Here is an 18,547-nt window from a genome sequence, read left to right as displayed (position 1 = left end):
GTCTCTGATTCATCATTTTCTACTTTCACTGATGCCTCTTGATTCCAATATAGTCTTTATCAACCTTAGATCTTTCCCATCGATATTTATCTATTCCAGTATCCTTATAAGGTCTACACGTCTAACCCGATTAAAAGCCTTTTAATTGTCAACAAAACAAACATAGATCCTTTTTCACTTCTATTGCTCTCTCATCTGCATTCTGAAAATAGAAATTGCATTTCTTATCACTTTATCTCTCATAAAACCACATTGTTCATTACCAATTTCTGGGTGTATTGTATTTCATATTCTGTTCAAAACAATCCTTAATATTATTTTTGTGATCTGACTCATGATACTGATATTCCGGTGTTTATTGCACTCAAGTGTTCCTGGTATTTTTGGTATTGTGATTAATGCCGATTTATACATCTGTGTTGCAGGCTCTCCATCTTCATATATTTCTTCCGCTATTTCCAACAATATATCAGTGATGTATTCTCCCAGAGCTACCAACATCTCTGGTGCTATTCCATCATCACCTGTTGGTTTATCACTTTTCATTTGTTATGAAGATGCCTCTATCTCTGATCTAATTATACTTGGTCCCTCTCCGTTGTCATTGAAATCTAGATGTTCTACTCTATCGTCATCAAACAATTCTCCAATATATTCCGTCCATCTTTCCAACATTTCTGTTGACTCCATTACTATAGTTCCATCTGCCTTTTTGATACCAGTGCTGATGTTTCTCTTCTTTTTAAAAGTAATTTCTTTCACCTTATCATACTTTCTCCATTAACTGATTTTTCCAACCAAAGCATGATTGGTTTGTTTGTATTTTATAATACTATAGTAATATAAGACTACATACAGTATTATTGGATACAATGAAGTAAAGGATAACTTTTTAAAAGAGCCAAGGAAAAGATGCATATTCATTATGTTTGTATTTTATGTGGCCATCTTGGCGCTTGGGCTAAGCCACCGGTAACCAGACAACGCTGCTATTAAATCATACGGTGGGTAAAACCCAGTTATGAATATATTGAACAAGTGCCACTCACTCACTCACTCACTCACCCACTCCACTGGCTGCGGGCCTCCAAGGCTCTTTGCTGCCGCTACAAGAAGCTTCCAATGACCACGGTCCTGCGCAACATCCCACCAATCCCCTGGACCGAGTTCGACGGTGATTTGTAATGGTCAGAATCTATATAAACTTATTAGCCTCTCTGTTGGCCTACTCGATAACGTCCATGTCCGTTCTGATTTAGTTCCCGTCCACTGGACAGTGGTTCGATCCAATGAGGGGACGAAATTATTATCAACTAAAACATTCCCCTTCGGTACATATATGAAAATGTATCAATTTCAATGTAGAGCGAATTAGATATTAAAGGACATTTGTAGCTCGAATGATTTATATGAATCATGGTGATGTGATAATTATTCATAACAAGGCTACGTTGGTCAAAACGTTCGAATCGACTAACATGGTAGAGGGGGTTTCATATCGATTCTAATTACGAAAACACCATAACTCTATAAAGGACGAGATAGCCTATCATAAAGGATATATCATTACTATATGGAATCATCCATATAATCTGAATTCGGTGTATAACAAACCTACAAGCTTGCTATGACCACACTGAAAATAATCATAGTAACAGACAATATGTTTGGTATTCTGTGAGCTGAAGCTGCCTAGAATTAAGACAAAGTTATTAATAAAGAGTCAATGACCTCAGCAAACTTCATCTAAAGCTAAGTTCACGCATTTACGTATCAAGCCCACGCATGTGAAACTTGGCTAAATGGGTGGTTTGTTTATCGCAATCAATTAGATACATGTCACAGGCCACCACACCGTAAGTACGAAGTAATGCGTAAAAAGCCTACGTATCACGCAAGATTGACGGGATGCTTACCCACGTACATATACCGTGTGTGTAATGACCTCACACGACGTCCTCATGTTAGTCCAACGTACGTCGGTGGGTATACGTTAAGTACAAAAGAGCCGTGCTGCACACATGATTTCAGTTCCATTCACCGCCTACAGGAAGTATATTTATTAAATATATTAATTGATTTACACATTTGTTTGATTATCAATATATTTATTTTATTTTTTGTTGTCAGACCCTTCAAGACTGCCACAAGTAATTCGCGAAATAGAATCATTACTACCAACACATTTTCAATAATTAGTTAAACACCTCCATTGCCTTCTATATCATATAATAATAATATTAACCCTTAAAACGCCGAAAGCCAAGGCGGTAAAAAAATAAAATAAATTTGTCGGCCCGTGTGCCGGAGGTGTTTCAGAGTGAGCGCGGAAGCGGAAAAAATATTTTTTTCAAAAAATCACAGCGCGGTTAGTTTTCAAGATTAAGAGTTCATTTTTGGCTCCTTTTTTTTATCATTGGCTAAAGTTTAGTATGCAACCATCAGAAATGAAAAATATTATCATTATCATATATAAATAATGCGATATATGATAGCGCAAAAACGAAATTTCATATATAATTGTATTCAAGTAGCGCTGTGCGCAAAACGGTTAAAGGTAACAAGTTACTTTTTTTTTCGTTGTAATGTACACTAAATTGCAATCATTTTGGTATATAACACATTGTAAAACGATAAAAGCAACACAGAGAAAATATTATCACAAAATAATGCATGAATTCGTAACGCGCGGACGTAAACAAATATATTTTTCAAAAATTCACCATAAATCTTAATATTGTCCTAGAGACTTCCAATTTCTTTCAAAATGACGACAAATGATTGAATATTACTATACTGTAAGAATATTAGCTTACAAATGCAGTTTTCGACCATATCTGACGAGTTAAAATTGACTGAATGTCGAATTTTTTTATATATATTTTTTTATATGCAATTATTTCGAAAATAAGAAAAGCTACAACCTTCAAATATTTTTCGTTTTATTTTACATGAAATTGCGCACATTTTCATATATAAAACTCTATGAAATGCCTAATATGAAACGGAGCAAATATTCCGAGAATGGAACGTACGCATTTCGGAGATTTGTGGCGGAGAATCCGCGTGCGGAGGGAAGGAAAGTTTTTTTTTAAAATTCACCATAAATCTAAATATGCTAGAGACTTCGAATTTGTTTCAAGATGAAGATAAATGACTGAATATTACTAGACTGTAAGAGTTTTAGCTTACAATTACGTTTTTCGACCATTTCGGTAGAGTCAAAGTTGACCGAACGTGGTTTTTTTTCTATTTATCGTGATTTATATGCAAATATTTCAAAAATGAGAAAAGCTACAACCTTCAATTATTTTTTGTTGTATTCTACATGAAATTGCACACATTTTCATATATATCATTATCATATATAAATAATGCGATATATGATAGCGCAAAAACGAAATTTCATATATAATTGTATTCAAGTGGCGCTGTGCGCAAAACGGTTAAAGGTAACAAGTTACTTTTTTTTTCGTTGTAATGTACACTAAATTGCAATCATTTTGGTATATAACACATTGTAAAACGATAAAAGCAACACAGAGAAAATATTATCACAAAATAATGCATGAATTCGTAACGCGCGGACGTAAACAAATATATTTTTCAAAAATTCACCATAAATCTTAATATTGTCCTAGAGACTTCCAATTTCTTTCAAAATGACGACAAATGATTGAATATTACTATACTGTAAGAATATTAGCTTACAAATGCAGTTTTCGACCATATCTGACGAGTTAAAATTGACTGAATGTCGAATTTTTTTATATATATTTTTTTATATGCAATTATTTCGAAAATAAGAAAAGCTACAACCTTCAAATATTTTTCGTTTTATTTTACATGAAATTGCGCACATTTTCATATATAAAACTCTATGAAATGCCTAATATGAAACGGAGCAAATATTCCGAGAATGGAACGTACGCATTTCGGAGATTTGTGGCGGAGAATCCGCGTGCGGAGGGAAGGAAAGTTTTTTTTTAAAATTCACCATAAATCTAAATATGCTAGAGACTTCGAATTTGTTTCAAGATGAAGATAAATGACTGAATATTACTAGACTGTAAGAGTTTTAGCTTACAATTACGTTTTTCGACCATTTCGGTAGAGTCAAAGTTGACCGAACGTGGTTTTTTTTCTATTTATCGTGATTTATATGCAAATATTTCAAAAATGAGAAAAGCTACAACCTTCAATTATTTTTTGTTGTATTCTACATGAAATTGCGCACATTTTCATATATAAAACTTTATGTAAAGGCTAATTTAAAATAGTGCAAACCTTACCACAATCGCACGTATGATTTTTTTGGAAGAGTTACCGCGTGGACGTAAAGAAAATGTAATTTTTTTCATAAATTCACCATAAATCGAAATATTGTGCTAGAGACTTCTAATTTGTTGCAAAATGAAGGTAAATGCTTGAATATTACTAGAATATAAGCGTTTTAGCTTACAATTGCGTTTTTCGACCATTTCGGTAGAGTCAAAGTTGACCGAAGGTTGAAAATTTGTCACTTATCATTTTTTATATGAAAATATTTCCAAATTGATAAAAGCTACAACCATGGGTTGTTTTTAGTTGTATTGTGCATGAAATTGCGCACATTTTCATATATAAAACTTTATGTAACGGCTAATTTAAAATGGTGCAAACATTACCACAATCGCATGTATGATTTTTTTCGGAAGAGTTACCGCGCGGACGTAAGGAAAAAGTTTTTCCATAAATTCACCATAAATCGAAATATTGTGCTAGAGACTTTCAATTAGTTGCAAAATTAAGGTGAATGATTGAATATTACTAAAATATAAGAGTTTTAGCTTACAATTGCGTTTTTCGACCATTTCAGTAGAGTCAAAGTTGACCGAAGGTTGAAATTTTGGCACTTATCGTTATTTATATGAAAATATCTCAAAACTGATAAAAGCTACAATCATGAGTATTTTTTGGTTGTATTCTACATAAAAATGCGCACATTTTCATATATAATACTCCATGTAACGGCTAATTTAAAATGGTACAAAAATTATGTCAAAGTGACAAAATAATTTCCGAGATGTGTCACAGATACTTTTTAGTGCGGCAAGAAAGAAATTCGCGCTTGCGCGCCTGCGTAACGATTGTAAACAAAACAACACCTTGATCCGTGAACTCCCAGCATCCCCCAAGGCGTGTGATTCAAGAGTTTTCGGCTGGTAGGCCTAAAAGTATTTTTCCGCGAATTTTTAAAAAAACTTTTGTATGTCGACGTAAAATACGTCCAGTCGGCACCCAAGAGACAAAAAATGTCGACGTAAAATACGTCCAGTCGGCGTTTAAGGGTTAATAATACATTTTAGTGGTAACGATCCTGTCTGCAAATGCATCAAATAATTTCCGGTCAATTTGTACCTAACATTATTGAGGACTTTTGGGAGTTCCATTTGGCCACGTCCTTGAGAGGAGAGAGAGAACATAATTGGTGGATGGATGTTTAACAATTGAATTGGCTGTTGATGAGTTCTGGTTTGTCTGTTGGTGCAGCTGGAGTTAGTTGTTAGAGTTCTGCGTTTTGGAGTCAGAGTTTTGAGTCAGTCTTTAGTCAGAACTGGTGATGATCAGTAGTGTCGGCAGCGGTCTGTGAAGGCACTGAAAATCAGTTGAGTTGTGTTATTAATTTGTTGTTTAGTTGTTAAGTTTGATGTTGTTTGCTTTGGAATTGTTGTTCCTGTGTTGTTAGATTTGTTGTGCTTGTGAGTTTCTGTTGAGTTATATGTGAGTTTTTATGGTTGAGGGTTGTTGGTGGGCTGTTGTGATTCCTTGTTGTTAGTGGGTGTGTGTGTGTTGTTTTTTTGTGGTCTTTTGTTGTGGTTGTATTCTTTGTTTGTTGTTGTGTTGCTGAGTTGTGGTTGAGTTCCTTGTTGTATGCTGTGTTGTTGAGTTGTGGTTGTATCCCTTGTTTGATGTTGAGTTGTGGGGTTTTGGTCCTTGGGTGTTATGTTGTTGGGTTGTAGTGTTGTGGTTCCTGGTTGTTGTCTTTGTTGTTAGTGTCTCAGCGACCTCGACCAGCGGACAGCACAGCATAGCCCAGAGTATCTGGAGTTGGGTGAGTACATGTGTTTGTGTTTTTGTTGTGTGTGTAGGTATAGGTCAATTGTCCTGCGTGTATTCCGTGGTGTAAAGAAGAAAGTGTGACTGAGGGTGAGTTTGGCAGCTGGATTGATTGAGTTTATGTTGGGGTGGGGGGATTTTGCCCGCTTGTTTTTGAGCTTGTGATAATGCCACAATGTAACATGCACCCAATGTCTTGACAAAGAGGCATTAAAAAACTTAGACAGATAGAAAGATAGATAAATAGATAAACATTGTATGAGATAAGGAAAATGAGAGAGAGAGAGAGAGAGAGAGTAATCCCAGTCACTCACTAAACAACAAACAGCAAACAGTGAAGGTAATAACGTAATCTTTTATTCAAATTCAGAGAACAACTTCATTTCAGACATAAAGCCAAAGAAATTATATCTTTTTTGCATATGTCTTATTTGTTATTCTCGGTTCATTTTGGTACTGATATTTGAGTTCATTGAATAACTGTTATTGTTTAATTATGTTATTTTGCATATTCATTTTTATTCGTTTTCCTTGAAATATAAGTTATTTTCAACTATATAGTTGTTTGCATATGTCTTGTTTGTGTTATTATTCTGATGTTGCTGCTGTGTGTCTGGTAGAGGAACTGATGCCGCCTACCCACCGCACTGCATTTCATACACCCGACTCAGCAGGAGTCATCATAAATGGGTCTCAGGGGAGCAGCGCTATTGGTCCGTATGTTCCCGAACCACGTGGGGACCTGAGCTGTTTGGTGGGATTGGAACCGCAGCGGGGGACCACACGTCATTGCCCCGATGGCATGCTGACCACATCACGGATGCACCACGCTGTGTGTCTGGAGCAACACAAAATGACAGATGGCATGAGCAGGCACGTAGCTTTTGAACAGGCTGAAGCGATCGGGGCTCCCCACGCATACTGGGATGGTTCGTAGCAACCTCCCGACTCTGCCCCAAATGCACACTATCATAAATACACATTTCGGGATATTTTCATAGTACTTTCGTAAGTGGTTTCCAACTACCAATTTCCGTTCATGCATGGGCATTCGTGACTTGATACGTGAATGTGTTAACGGTGCTTAAACCAGTGTGTGGCTGGAAGTTGGCAATGTATGGCTAAAGACAGATTACGATTTTCACTCTGCTTGTTAATCAAGAGCTGGTATAAAATAACTAACTTATATTTTTGTAGCTCATTTCTTTGTAAATATATCCACATTAACATGAGGCCATTATTATACAGTGATATATGTAAATAAAGAAAATGCAAATGAAGAAACAGGGCATGTAAATTGCTCCAGCCAGTCACGGCTGTTGTTACAATATGAAGGCGCATTCATGTGGGAACAGGTAAACAAAGACCTGAAGTGTTACCATAACATAACATTCTTATACAATAGGAACTAATGGGTGGAGGTAGCTATATCGAAATTCCTGGAGGTAACTGTACATTGGGAAGCTGATTTGTGATTTTGTTGGATTTTAATTTAGCATTTTACTATTGACATTTTGCTGTTTACTTTAATATTAATATTCGAAAATTAGTAAATTAAAAAAAATTATTTAATGAAAGTAAAAAGAAAATACAGTAATTAGTTAATATTGCCCTATGAAAAAATTTGCGAATTAGTGAAATTTCCCCCACAAACAAGTGAATACGTAATGTGTTCCACAAAAATCCGCAACAAAATGAAGTGCGGAAATGTGGAATGTGCAAAAACATTGGGGCACTGTACAGGTTAAGATGAGCACCAACCAGAAGCAGTATTCACCTGCAGTAGCTCTCCTACTAGAATGAGGTTTTCTTCCAAGTCATTTCCAATATATGTACTCTTGTTGGTGGGCTGGGTTTGTTACTTACACTAAATAATCAAAATGGTACTGCAATTTTTAAAATAAAATGGTGCTATGTGAGTTAGAAACTATAGCTATGTAATTTCTTGGTAAGTATGGATGAAACTTAATTTTATTATGAAATGAAAATATAATTTTCTTGTCAAATTTTGTTTTTACATTGACATCACTGACTTAAAGGTTTGCTGCCAGATAATTTCCAGTAATGTTCATTTGTTTATTCTTTTGTGAAATTCATGCCTTTTTTTTTTTTCAGCGGAACAGTTCATAGACGATGGAGACCAGTAAACAAAGAAATTAGACCTGATATTGAGATTGTTTTGAAAGCAAATAATGTTACTGTAAGTATTTAGTATATGTGGAAATGCAGAAAAATTATTGCCACGTGTATTGGTGGAAATGCATTGTTGATAATTTTGCCCTTTTTTAAGTTTGACAGTTACATGATTAGTCTCAAAATATTTGATTGTTCTCAAAACAAGCAATTAACTTTAGTCAAGAGGGGTTTAAATACGTGCAAACTTTCCTGTTTTCACTATGCTGGTTTATGGTAATGGCGTAACTCTTTCTCCTGAGATACTGAGGTTGACAAAATCATTAACAACAAGTATAATTACAGACAGTTATTCAATATGTAAATTGAATAATTGATGCTTACTGGTTGGGCTGGGTGTTTATTTAATGGTAATGAAATTGATATTTTACTCACAATCAATTTATACTGTACTATTATGAAGTTATATAATCATTGTAATATGTATAAAAAGATCTTCTGCCATTCACAGTGACTAATGTTTATGTTCTTAGAATCAGCAGATTGAGCCTATACTATTGAAAGAATTAAAATCACTTTTAACTGCTAAAAGAGGCTTGTATTACTGGAATAATTATTTTTATATAAGCAACTTACCTAGTAATTACACAGCTATAGTTTCAACTTCACCAGCAGCTAGAATTTTGAAATTCACGGTAGTGATGCTTTTGTTTTGGTTAGGCGACTAACCCGTCTACATTCGGGATAAGAGAGGAACCAAGTCAGCATAGAGCTTCAATTTGTTTCTGAATGCTGATGCTGTATATCAGTTATGAGCAGCAGCAAAATTTTGGATATTTTACTTCTCAGTTGATCATAATTGTAGCAATTGGTGAAATATTCTTGTCGTTTTGGTAGCCATTTTGGCACAATTAGACAGCATCAGGATTTTATAGACTGTAATTACTGATTTTGACAGTAATTACTAAACTTAGAATTTTTAGACCTTGTTGAGTTTAGACTGACTGGCAATGCCCAACTTTAGCTCCCAGAGTGTTAGGTATTGCAGCAAGGGCTGCAAGCAATACTAGGTTAATTAAAGCCTGTTATGATCAGGGTTGCCAAACCCGTGGTTTACCCGCCCAATTGAGCTACTTTTGAACTGCTTGCCGCGGGCTATGAAATGGTGCCGCTACTGACCTCAAATTTGGCTACTTTGGTGAAACAAAATCGAGGCATCACTAAATCCATTTTAATTGCTTTTACAAATGTAATATTTCATATTTATTCTGAAGGAAAGACATAGGTTGAATCTATTAATGTTTCTGTTCGTTTTACCAGCTGGTTGATCAGACAGACTGTCACCGTATAGACACTAGATAGGAATTGAAGCGTTGAGGGTAATTGATTTCAAAATATGGCACTAATCAGATTCATTTTCCCCACTCAGTGAGAAGGTTAACTGTGTTAAAATGCCAAATAAGTGCAATTGAAATGTTTATAAGAAAACATTATAATCCTTATTGATATTAGGTACACAATTTTTGTTACAGTTTTGAAAGGGTGAAAAGGTTAGTAGTTTATTATTTCAGTGTTTAAGTGCAGTTTATGAAAATGACTTATTCTGTTTTCGTTAAGATCCTTTTGTTATTATCGTGAATAATGATTTTTCTTATACATTTCAAAGAATAATGTTTTATTTTGTTACAGTGGTTGTTCTCCCAGCAATGAAAAATTAGTATTCATTATATTTTTGTACTTCCAAGTTGTGTAAGAAGTGGAATTTTTTGTTATTCATTTAAATAATTGACACAAAGAGCTTGGTTAATTGATTTCACTTCCTTCTTCATTACTAAAGCATGTTATCAACTGACAATTTTCTATCCAATCTCTATTTCATGTTGGATAAAAACAATTGGGCTACTTTTCAGGTAATTGCCGCAGTTATTTAGGCTTTGTACTGCGGTTTGACTATCAAGTTATTTGGCAACCCTTATTATGGTCTGCATACTTTATGCACTAATTGCAGGGATCAAATTTGTTCCCCTGAATTGACTTGTCAGGAATGTGAACTTTGGGGAAGTAAAATGTGGAAGACTTTGACTAGCCATTTAACTAAAGTAGAAAGAGACTAAAAAGGAAGGCAATAAACAGACGTTAGCTAATCAAGAGGTTGCTAAGTCTGTTGATGTTGATATTAAGTCTCTGTTGATGTTGATATTGAGTCTCTATTGCTTAACCTGTATCTGTTTCACCCATTCCCAGTTCTCAGCCTGTTACACCCTCTCCTCACCTCAGCTCCCTTACTCCCAGTCCCAACCCCATAGCCAGCCTCGAGTCGAGTTAACCAGAAATTTTCTGTAATGATGAATGCTATGGAGCAGTTAGGTTCATCAGTTAAAGTCCTTGTGGACAAAGTGGGTAATAAAAGTGTAGGGTAATTGTCAGTAGAGGAAGTGGCTGCTCATTTCGCCGATTCTCCCAGCCAAAGCTCCCTGGCATACTCCCCTAAACCTGGGAGGAGTCATATTGGTAGCCCAAGGGAGGTCGGTGATGTCTACCCATGGAATCGCCCCCTCAGGTGGACCTATTAACGTTTCCCATGTTACGACAGTGCCCCTATATAGAAGTGTGTCATCTTTCATCTAGCCTGTCTAGTTATGGAAATTCTGGTCCCGGGCGCCAGTGACGCTTCGCTGACAAATCTTGTCTGCTGAAAAGATGAGCAAGGGACATATCCTGTTCTCCACAGTTCTTCCTAAAAGGTTTAGAGAGCCTTCCCTAGATCAGCGACTGCCTTGCAGTTTCTGAAACAGTCCCAAACGTTTTTCCCAGGAGCATCCAGATGTAGAGAGGGGCAGTATTTTTCCATTAAACGCCTCTCCTCTTGAAAACGCACTTCTGCCTCTAGAAAGTCGTCGTCTTTGTGCTCAGTCAACACTCCTGAGCATTCTGTGTTGAAGAAGGTGTCTGAGCGCCCATTGGCGTCCAAGTGTTTTGCTCATGTGCTCCCATTGGCTCTCAAACATTCAGTAGAGCCTGAACTTCCTTTGACACATTCCTGAATGTTCGTCTCCAAACTTCTGCTACCTCCTGAGTTCTCAGCACTTTCAGAGCATGTTTCATCTGGAAAGCGCCCATTAGCTCTAGGTTGTCTATTGATGTCAGAACAGTCCCATTGCGCCTATTGGTGCCCGAGCCTATGTTAATGCCTGATCATGCAGTGGACCCTTCTTTGGTTGTTATTCAACGTCAGTTGGATAATATTTTAGGTTTAATCCTTGAGAGCTGGGCTAAAAAAGCATATGCAGGCGCGCCTCCCCCCCCTCCAGGCCAGGGAAACTTTGAGGTCAGTTAATTTATTTAAGAAAAAACCACATCAGCGGAAAGAGGAAGATATGGAAATGCACATGGTGCAAGAAAAATTTCATAAAAATATTCTCTACCTTCTACGAGAAGTCGAAAAAAAAGAGTATTTACAATCCATTGTGGGACGTTTCTCTCTCTCTCTCTCTCTCTCTCTCTCTCTCTCTCTCTCTCTCTCTCTCTCTCTCGTGAATTTACAGACAATTATTTCCCTCGTAAAAAGAAAACGGGATGTCTTAAATAGTAACTGTATGAAAGAAAACGCGCACACATAACTTTAGTCATGCAGTACGTACGTGTGTACTTATAACCATAAAATGTAAGACTTACTTTAAAATAGTATAATTAATATTTCAATAATAATAATATGAACAGTAATAAGGAGGATATTTTAATATATATTTGATGTAGGATGGTATTTGTAGGGATACTTTGGTGTTGCCACATTCAAGATAGTCTATAAGCATTTATAGAGGGAGGTTCTAAACATTCAATATGGGGGGGGGGGACCTTCTGGTATGCATCCCCTGCAAATATGGGGGGACCACTGTAAATAATTTATCATACAAATAATATGTATCTCTGTAAGAGAGAGAATTATTAATTTTATTATATGAATATTTAATCTTATTAAAATTTCCAATACATTTTTAATCAATATTATTATTTGAAAATTAGTCATTTTTGTATCATAAAAATGTATTTAGTCATGGAAATAACAAGGCACACTAAATACTGAATATTTATTGTTGGAAAAACCTGCGAATGAGCTACTTTTCCGCGAATAATGGGTAGATGTGGTCTAAAGAAAAATCCGCAAATAGGTGAGTCTGCGAATCTTGAGAATCCGAATACGGGTGGAACACTATATGTAATCAATATGTCAGAGGCATGATACTCTTCCTTGCTCTGTTGACCAGGATGAGTTATGGGGGAGTAATGATGGTAGTTTATATTTGACAACGTCTCCGAGGGTTGAGAGAGATAGCAAAATTAGTTGAGGAATATATGGGAGTTGTTTGATAGCAGTTGTAAGCATGTGTCTGTTGTGGTGATCACTGTGTATATCGGTGGCAAACAGGGTTACGAGCATTGGGAGAAGTGAGAGAGTCTTGGAGCAGAGCCGGTGTTGGTCAGAGTTTTTGGTAGCAGTATTATTGATGGTCAGTTATTTTGTGGTTCTTGAAGGTGTTTGAATTATTGTTGGTATTGTATGTTTGAAGATTGTTGTGCTTGTGTTATTGAGTTTGTTGTGCTTGTGAGTTCTGTTGGGTTGTAGATGAGTTTTTGGAGTTGTTAGCTGTTGAGTGTTGTTGTTGTGGTTCCTTGATGTCGTAGGCGGTGTGTTGACTTGTCGGGTGATTGTTTTTTTGGTATGGATAGTGATTTTTTGTGCAGTGGTCTTTTTGTTTTGTAATTATTGAATTGTTGTGTGGTTGTTGTCTTTGTATGGTTGATGTGTATTGTGTTACGACAGCTAGCCTAGCCTAGCCCAGTTAAATCCAGCGGACAGCATCGCAGCTCCTCACCCTGAGTCTGAGGTGAGTACATGTGTTTGTGTTTTGAGTTTTGAGTTTTTTAGCTTGTGTAATCCCATCACATTATTTATTGGTGCCCAACATGGGGCTGCTGGTGTGGCAGCTGCAGGACGGTTGGTGTGGTGGGTTGTATGATTGGTGAAGAAAGTGAGTATGGGGAGGCAGAAGGAGGGGTTGCGGTTGGCGAGGAAAGCTAAGGAAAGAGTGGAAGAAGAGAATGGGAGGTTGAGGGTAGAGTGTGAGGAGCTGAAGAGTGAGTAAGAGGAAATTAGAGAAATGCTAAGGAGTGCGAAGGTAGAAATGAAAGAAGAGATGAAAGGAGCGGAAGAGAGAATGGTTGAGAGAATGGACGAAAAATTCGGAGTAATGATGAATGCAGTGCAGGAGATGATGAAGGGATTCATGGGAGAGGGAGCAGTAGGGGGTAGGCCTACTGGGTCTTTTGACGGGCCAGGAGCAATTAAGAAAGTGAAAGAACAAGTGGATAAGAGTACAAGTAATGAAGGTGATTTGTTTGTGATAAGTAGGGGAAAGAAGGGGAAGACACAGGATAAGGATGAATCTGAGGACAAGAATAAGAAGGGGCCTGAGGAAAAGAAGAAGATTAAGGCAAAGAAGACTAGTAAGGATGACGGACAGGATGAGACCAGGACTGAATATGTTGGGGAAAGGGCTGAGAGTGATTTAGATAACAGTGAGTGGAAACAGGTAGGTGGAAAGAAGAATGGTAAAATGAGCATAATCAAGAGCATAGATGTTAGTATGGAAGTTGATTCGTTGTATTCGGAAGAGGTTAAAGGGATCAGAATGGAAGTAGCAAAAGTGAGAGTGAGAATGAGCAGGAAGTATGAAAGGCTGTGTAAATGAAGAACGTACCTCGATGTGCACAATACGAGGAACATGGTAGTAGGGATATAGGGAACTTTTTTTAAGAAATAAGAAGTATTGTGTTGCTAAGTATGGGGATAACAAGAGAGTCTGTGCAAAAGAGATAGGTAACTTCTTGACGGGATTTTTGTTGAGTATGCATTGGATAATGATGAGTGTAGGGAATGTGTCATATGAGAGTGTGAAAGCCAGGGTTGTGGAACAGGTGAAGAGGATAAAGAGTAGCATTAGATATAGGAGAAAACATGATTTTGAAGAGGCAAGAGTGAATGTTGGGGAGTCGTCGTCAATGTATGTGTGCAGGTTGGAAACATTAGCTAGGAAAAAGTCTGGGGACAAAGGGATAAATGAGAGTAAAGAGTTAGTGAGGAAGTTATTGGCAACTGCCTGAGAGTGTGTATAAGTATAAATCTAAATAGTAAGGAGAGAATGAGGTGGACGAATGAAAGTTTGACATGGTTATTGTCTTATCAATCTAGATTATTTCCTTCCTTTTTAAGGGTATAAACTAAATAGCCTAGAGTGTTAAGACAGTGCAAGTACACAGGTTATATAAAAAGAAAAAATGTCTGTTGCCTTTTATCTAATCCAAAGGTCTTTGGTGTAAACTTTGGCTACGGCCTAGGCCCATAGCCTAACATGATATGTTTTTAAATCTTACCGTAATTCAAGTTATCACATAATCCAGGTTATTTTTGTTCACCCTTAAGAATATATAATCCCAGGTTATAGGCTAAAGACAGTATCTACTATAGCCTACCTAACATATTCTCACTGAATCAATGTAGATTGTAGACTATTGCCGACAAAATTTTCTGAAAGGATTATGTTTATTAATAATAATTGTGGAACATTTCTTTAGATAAAACTAATAAATAGAATGAAATTCTTAAAAAGAATTTTCATCTCTACAAATAGCTAACAATAAAAAAAATGTAAGACATGCCAACGTGTACTTGTGAAAAGCTGGTTTACACTTTTTCGTCACAGTAAAATCATAGTTCCACCGTTTAAAGTAAAAAAACTTTTAACTGGAACTTGAAATTGTGCATTTAGCTTTCAACTTAGATATTTCCATTAACTTCAGTAATGATCCTTAATTGTTAGCGCTAACATATACTGGCGAAAAATTACCGTTTACGGATTTTTTCGCACTATAAAGTCATTGTTTCACATTATAAACAGAAAAAATTTTTGCTGAAACTTAAAATTGTTCATTTAGCTTTCAACTTATTTGTTTCCCTGAATCTCAATGATGAAATTAATAGATAAGAATGAAATTCTCAGAGCTAGCCTAATGATCATAAATTGTAAGAAGCGCCGACATGTGCTTGTTGCTCCACAGTCTAAACTAAAATTTTTTTAACTGGAACTTAAAATTATGCATTTAGCTGAATCAATAAACGAAGAACATATTTCTCTGAGCTCTGGTTTCTTGACCGACCAGAAAGGGAATGGCGTTTTGGTCAAATTTTGATCGTGTGTAAACAGTATGACTGCGAGTATGCGCTTAACCACTTCTTCTTATTGTGATTTGACATGGGTAAACTGTTTATTAACTTTTGCTGAGGATACTAGAAAGTGCCCTCTTATCCTGAGTCTGTTTATACAGGCAGTCCCCGGGTTACGACAGGGGTTCCATTGTTGAGACGCGTCGTAAGCCGGAACGTCATCAAAAATACTAAGAAAACCTTACTTTTAATGCTGCATTTTTCATCAAAAAACCTCCAAATATTGATTATTTGCATTTTTGGTGTCATATTTCAGCTGCCAGATCAGTGTTACAGGCGTCGTAACCCTGGAAATAATTTCTGATGAATATAATTGAAAAGCACCTTAACCTCGGAACGTCGTAAGCCGAACCCATCGTAACCCGGGGACTGCCTGTACTCTATCACGTGTTATAATGTTTATCATGACAACACAAGACCAGTTTAGAGAATTCTTTGACATTTGTCTGGTCACCATGGAGCTCTGGATAGACCATGGATAGAGTAATCTTTGGGGGTGAGACAGCAACTACGCTATCAGAAAATACTATTAGTGGCTCTCAGAAAGAGATACAGTGCTCCCCTTTTTACGCGGGAATCGGTTGCAAAACCAGCTGCGGAATTGCAAAAAATGCAGAAGTGCAAAAATTCCCTCAAAAAATGTTTATAACTGCCAAATACCCAGTATCCCTTAAACTAAATTGTCTATTTTAACATTTTGTTGACTAATTTGATAGATAAAACAAAAATATACCTTAGATAGATACAACAAAAATATACTGTGCCTACATTTTATATATAGATATTTTCCGGTGTAGTAAGAGGATTTTGAAGTATTTACTGAACGGGTACGTATTATAGGATTGTACTATTTTATGAGCATATCTAAAATACATGGGTAGTTTAGAGTGATGGGACACATATGTACCTCCAAACAGGTAGCTAGGTTTGTTATGTTATGTTAGTAATTTCGTGATTACATACAAATACATTTAACATAAAAAAACATTTACTACAGTAAGTTCTTGGTTTACGTCATATTGTGGTTAGTCCTTGCCATCTCCTTTGAATTTATTAAAACTTCTCTCTCTCAGTATACATATACAGGCAGACTCGCTTAATGGTAATCAAGTTTTATGGCACTTGTCTAGCGCCATAAAATCATTGATTTATGGTGTCATAACGCACCAAGTTCTGGTGATGATAAAGTTAGGGTGTCATAACATACCTAACAGAGGCGCTGGAGCCCCTGCTGGTAACTGAGGACTGGATGTACTAGTACTTTAAAGAGGAAACACTGCAAAATATCTAACATATTTCACTCACAGAACTCATTTACGTAGGCCTATACTGTATTGATGTAATCACCATAAAAAACATTCAAAATCTATCCGAATTTCTTACATAGGCAACTTAAAACCTGCTAGCTTCAGTATTGTAGCAATATTTCTGTGTTGACATATAATTCTCTCTCTCTCTCTCTCTCTCTCTCTCTCTCTCTCTCTCTCTCTCTCTCTCTCTCTCTCTCTCTCTCTCTCTCTCTCTCTCTCTCTCTCTAATAAATTATTTTCCTAAATAATTCTTTCAGTAATAAGCATCATCAGCTGATTGAGTCTCATAGCGTAAACAAAAGACAAAAATACACTTTGATTACTGTTTTTGCTGTATTTATACATTAATATCATAGTACCGTAAATAATTTTGTATCATAAACGTACTATTCACTCACAAAATATATATAGTTTTGTGCTTCAGCCAAAGCAGGAAAGATTCTCTCTCTCTCTCTCTCTCTCTCTCTCTCTCTCTCTCTCTCTCTCTCTCTCTCTCTCTCTCTCTCTCTCTGCAGTTGGTTCTCTTGTTGGCTCTCCTGATCCTTTGCAATTTGCTCCTCCTGCTGGCATGGCTAGCAGGCGAGTGGGAGTATCTGATCCTCCTCTTCTGCCTCTACTTCCTCGGGCTACACCAGGAGGGGCAAGGCGAGCTGGAGGAACTCTGTGGTGTGTTCTCCCCAGAGTTCAGCAGCAAGAGTCTATGTTCCTGGTGAGCTATTAGGGCCACACCAGATGTATGCTCGCGTTGTTCAGGACGGAATCTAGGGGGTCTGGCGAGGTTCTCCCTCCTGTAGGGAGAGTAGATTGGGAGGACTGGACTCTTGAAGGACTCTAGGGTCCTTTACCTAGCGACACGGACACCGCCGAGACACAGAAGAGTGTCGAGATTGTGGCGCTGATTCGTCAGCACAACGATCTTTGGGGAAGTGACCACTGCCTCGGCTTCTGTAGATAACCCTTCTCATCTTGAATCTTGGGGTCCTAAGAAAGAACCCAAGGTTTCGACAGTATTGCCATGGTCTGCTCTTTTTGGCCCTGACTTAGTCCAACTAGGTCCCGGTCTTTCTCTGCAGCACCTCAGTGCAGAGAGTATTTCTTTCTTGCAGCAGAAAGCAGCAAACCTGGAGGCTATTGCTATGGCATCCCTCCAGGCAGTCTCCTGGCTAGATCTGTGGTTATTCACATTATCTAAGGTTGCTGGCTCCTCCGGAGCTATCATTTCTTGGGAAGACTCAGCCTTCAGGAGACTATACCAGTCTGGAGATAAGGCCATTTCCTACCTGGCCCACCAAACGAACCAGTGGGCAAACCTGGTGCTGAAGAGAAGAGACACCATTTTTTCTCAGATCACCAGGTCTGTAGGTCCCGAGTTAGTGCTGACCTTGCTGGGTTGTACCTCTCTCTTCTCTAGAGAACTGGTAGATGCTGCAGTGGGCAGGCGTTAGGCAGAAGACAATGACTACCTTATTCACCAGGCAGTGGCGAAGACTTCTGGTTCTTTGCAATCCACTGCAACTATATCCTCAAGTCTAGTTAGCTCTTCCTCAGCCCCTAACAAGTCTAGTTTTTTTAAGGACACTTAGGGGAACACCCAGCCTTCTTTCCCGTCAAAGGGGCTGCAGTCGCACCTCTTTCAGTTCTCCTTTTCATCAGGAAAGGGGGCAAGGAAAAGGAAAAAGGGAAACGGTAGGGCCGGCATTCCCCTCCAGCTGCTGCCATTGGT

General features: G+C 37.4%; 1 protein-coding gene across 3 annotated transcripts in view; it reads left to right on the top strand.

Moving 5' to 3' along the window:
* The window catches only part of LOC135201684 (DNA helicase MCM9-like), a 722,480-nt gene that overhangs the window by 307,394 nt on the left and 396,539 nt on the right, over positions 1-18,547 (top strand). For all 3 annotated transcript variants that reach the window (XM_064230820.1, XM_064230819.1, XM_064230818.1), the window contains one exon: positions 8,215-8,299. In XM_064230820.1, coding sequence (XP_064086890.1) covers positions 8,215-8,299 — 85 coding nt within the window. The remainder of the gene's footprint in view (positions 1-8,214; positions 8,300-18,547) is intronic.

The sequence above is a fragment of the Macrobrachium nipponense genome, chromosome 28, assembly GCF_015104395.2.
Source record: "Macrobrachium nipponense isolate FS-2020 chromosome 28, ASM1510439v2, whole genome shotgun sequence".
NCBI lineage: Eukaryota > Metazoa > Arthropoda > Malacostraca > Decapoda > Palaemonidae > Macrobrachium > Macrobrachium nipponense.
This window is presented reverse-complemented; position numbering and strand designations above follow the sequence as displayed.